At 33.3% G+C, this 2,717-nt stretch overlaps 1 protein-coding gene across 1 annotated transcript; it reads left to right on the forward strand.

Annotated features, from left to right (window-relative positions):
* Positions 1-505: 505 nt before the first annotated feature.
* Positions 506-1,239, forward strand: LOC137817069 (zinc finger protein ZAT12-like). The gene has a single exon (XM_068620293.1). It carries the CDS (start codon positions 560-562, stop codon positions 1,091-1,093), a length of 534 nt encoding a protein of 177 aa, XP_068476394.1. The 5' UTR covers positions 506-559; the 3' UTR covers positions 1,094-1,239.
* Positions 1,240-2,717: the final 1,478 nt, after the last annotated feature.

The following is a 2,717-nucleotide window of genomic DNA, read 5'->3' on the forward strand; positions in this document are numbered from 1 at the left end:
AAATTGATACATAGTTTCACTCTTAACAAATACACATTCTTTCTCCATTTCAGACAGAATATAGTTTATTTTCTTAACAAACAAAGTTGGAATATGATAGCACATAAGAAAAGTAGCAATGATACTAAACAATAAGATGTGGGACCCGAACAAGACTGTGCGAGTTGAAAAGTTGAAGAGAATATAATGAGAACATTGCACAGTTATATCCATTCTTGGTTATTCAGTATAGACAGATAAATCTGCACTTCACTGATTATCTGTTTGATTACGGAAACAGGTCTTGCCCCTTTGCATACGCGTTCACGCAAACTTACCACGTACCAACCTTGTACAAATTAACAATGTTTTGGTCTCTCTATTCTTAATTGCAAAGGAAAAACAAGGGTACTTTTGCCACTCTCTCCACGTAATTCCCAAGATCAAGTCACAGTCATAGCTACTACCTTCATGCACCTTCCTCACACATTCCCAAACATCTCATCTATATATATATGTACAAGAGTGTAGTAGTGTCTTCAAATTCTCATATATATTCTTTCCGACAATTCCCATTAATATGAAGAGAAGCAGAGAAGAGGGTGAGTTAGAGAACATGACTAACTGTTTGATGCTGTTGACCAAAGTTGGTGTGAGTGAAACCAACCCTACATCAAAGGGCTGTGGAGAGTTAAGGGACAGTGATGTTGGTGATTTCAAGTGCAAAACTTGCAATCGAAGGTTTTCTTCTTTTCAAGCACTTGGTGGACACAGAGCTAGTCACAAGAAACCAAGGCTTATGATCACAGATCTTTCGTGCCACCATCACACGTTACCTAGTCCAGTCACGAAACAGCAACCTAGGATGCACCCTTGTCCCATTTGTGGGCTTGAGTTTGCCATTGGACAAGCCCTGGGAGGGCACATGAGAAAGCATAGAACTGCCATTAATGGCGGTTTGTTGAATCGTAGAGATTCGGATTCTTTGTCCATTCTCAAGAAATCTAAAGATGGTGGAAAGTTGAATCTGTGTTTGGACTTGAACTTGATGCCATTGGAGGATGATGATCTTAAGCTCAACCTAAGAACACCCGTTCTCAATTGTTTCATTTGATTGCAAATTTTGTACTTAACTAAATTCTTTTTTCCTTACATATTTTTTTGTGTATTTTTCGTAATTTATTATTATGCGTATGCATCTACTTGTAGTTCATTTTGTAGTCCTATCGTGTTTATATGAAACTTCTTAGTTCTTATGCAGATTTTCTGAGAGTAGGTCCCAAACGTAATCATGTTTCCCTGGCAATTGTTATTACACTAAAGCAGCAATTTTTTGTCCATGAGAAACCATGGATTACAAATACTATGAATGTGATTATAACATAGTAGCTCAAACACAGCTACATAACTTTAGTGTGTCCCACATTTTTTTTAATTATAAAAAACAATTAAAAAATTAATTATCATAATATGTCATTATCCCTTTTCAATGGTTCAATGTCATTTATATGTGTATTTTTGTTTGAGTAAGGTTATTCTAACAAAAAAACACTAAACAATTTAAACTAAAGAAAAATATAGGAAGAGGAGAAAAAAAGTGAGATAAGATGAATGAATTTGACGGACACACTTAAAAAGAAAGAAAAAAAATATGTTTTAAATGATATTGTTAAAATATGTTTTTTAATCGCTAAAGAATTAAGAAAATAAAAAGAATATGAAACACTTAAGGGTTGAATACAAAAAAGATAGTTAAATTATCTTGACCTTAGTCATAGTTCTCTTCTAAACTAGAAAAAAAAATATTACACTAAATCATAAAATCGAGTCTCTCGAAAGGGATACATATAAAATTTTACATTACTCACACAATAACATTCCACTACCCTCTACACACCATGCTATTGAAACCATTCCAAACATAAATAAAAGAAAAAGCATTCATTGAAATGCCTTAAGATAGCCCCAATATGCAAACGAGTGACACCTTTTATACTTGTGGTTCTAAGACATGGTATGATCTGTGGTTGCACAATTTCTTAGTCGTAGTCTCTACGAAAGCTTTTCTGCACTAACACCCTTTTATGAGTGTAGCTTCCCACATAACATAAAAAAAAAAACTTTGGTTCTCCCATTATACATGAAGCCTCCTTGCTTGTTTGAAGGTCATGCGTCTTTTGATCATAACATGCACTATCAAAACAAAAACATCACTTTCTCCCACTCTCTGCAGTCATCATGATATAATATATAATTATAGTCCTACCAAATAAGAATTCTTCTACATCCTATTTCTCCACTCGTATGCAGTATTCTTATTTCTTCTATTTTGAAGAAAACTTAAAAGAAGTAGTTACAACAAGAGTAGCAAGCAAATCATGTATCAATCCTTTACAACTAACCTATTCCAACGTTTTAACACAAAGGATGGGATTGAAACATCAATCTAAATAGGTGAAAATTGATTTGGGATAGAAGTGTATGATCGATGCCCAAATGTGTTTTTTAACTTTATAACAGATTATAATTATTGAAAACTACAAGGTTTCTTTCTTTGTTTCCATAATGCCATAACCATATCAAACCACACCCCTTTCCATAAAATTTTTTTTCTTAGATAAATGGTTTAAACCAAAAAATATTGAAGTTGATAATTGGATTATTGTGTAATTTGACATATCAATCCAATTTTCACACAAGTTCCAAACCTTTTGAGCAACCTTGCATAGGAAAAAATA

Source organism: Phaseolus vulgaris, unplaced genomic scaffold, assembly GCF_000499845.2.
Source record: "Phaseolus vulgaris cultivar G19833 unplaced genomic scaffold, P. vulgaris v2.0 scaffold_15, whole genome shotgun sequence".
Classification (NCBI taxonomy): Eukaryota; Viridiplantae; Streptophyta; class Magnoliopsida; order Fabales; family Fabaceae; genus Phaseolus; species Phaseolus vulgaris.

What these genes read in the sequence shown, in the direction of transcription:
- LOC137817069 (XM_068620293.1), top strand. Translation starts at nt 560, where the DNA reads ATGAAGAGAAGCAGAGAAGAGGGTGAGTTAGAGAACATGACTAACTGT.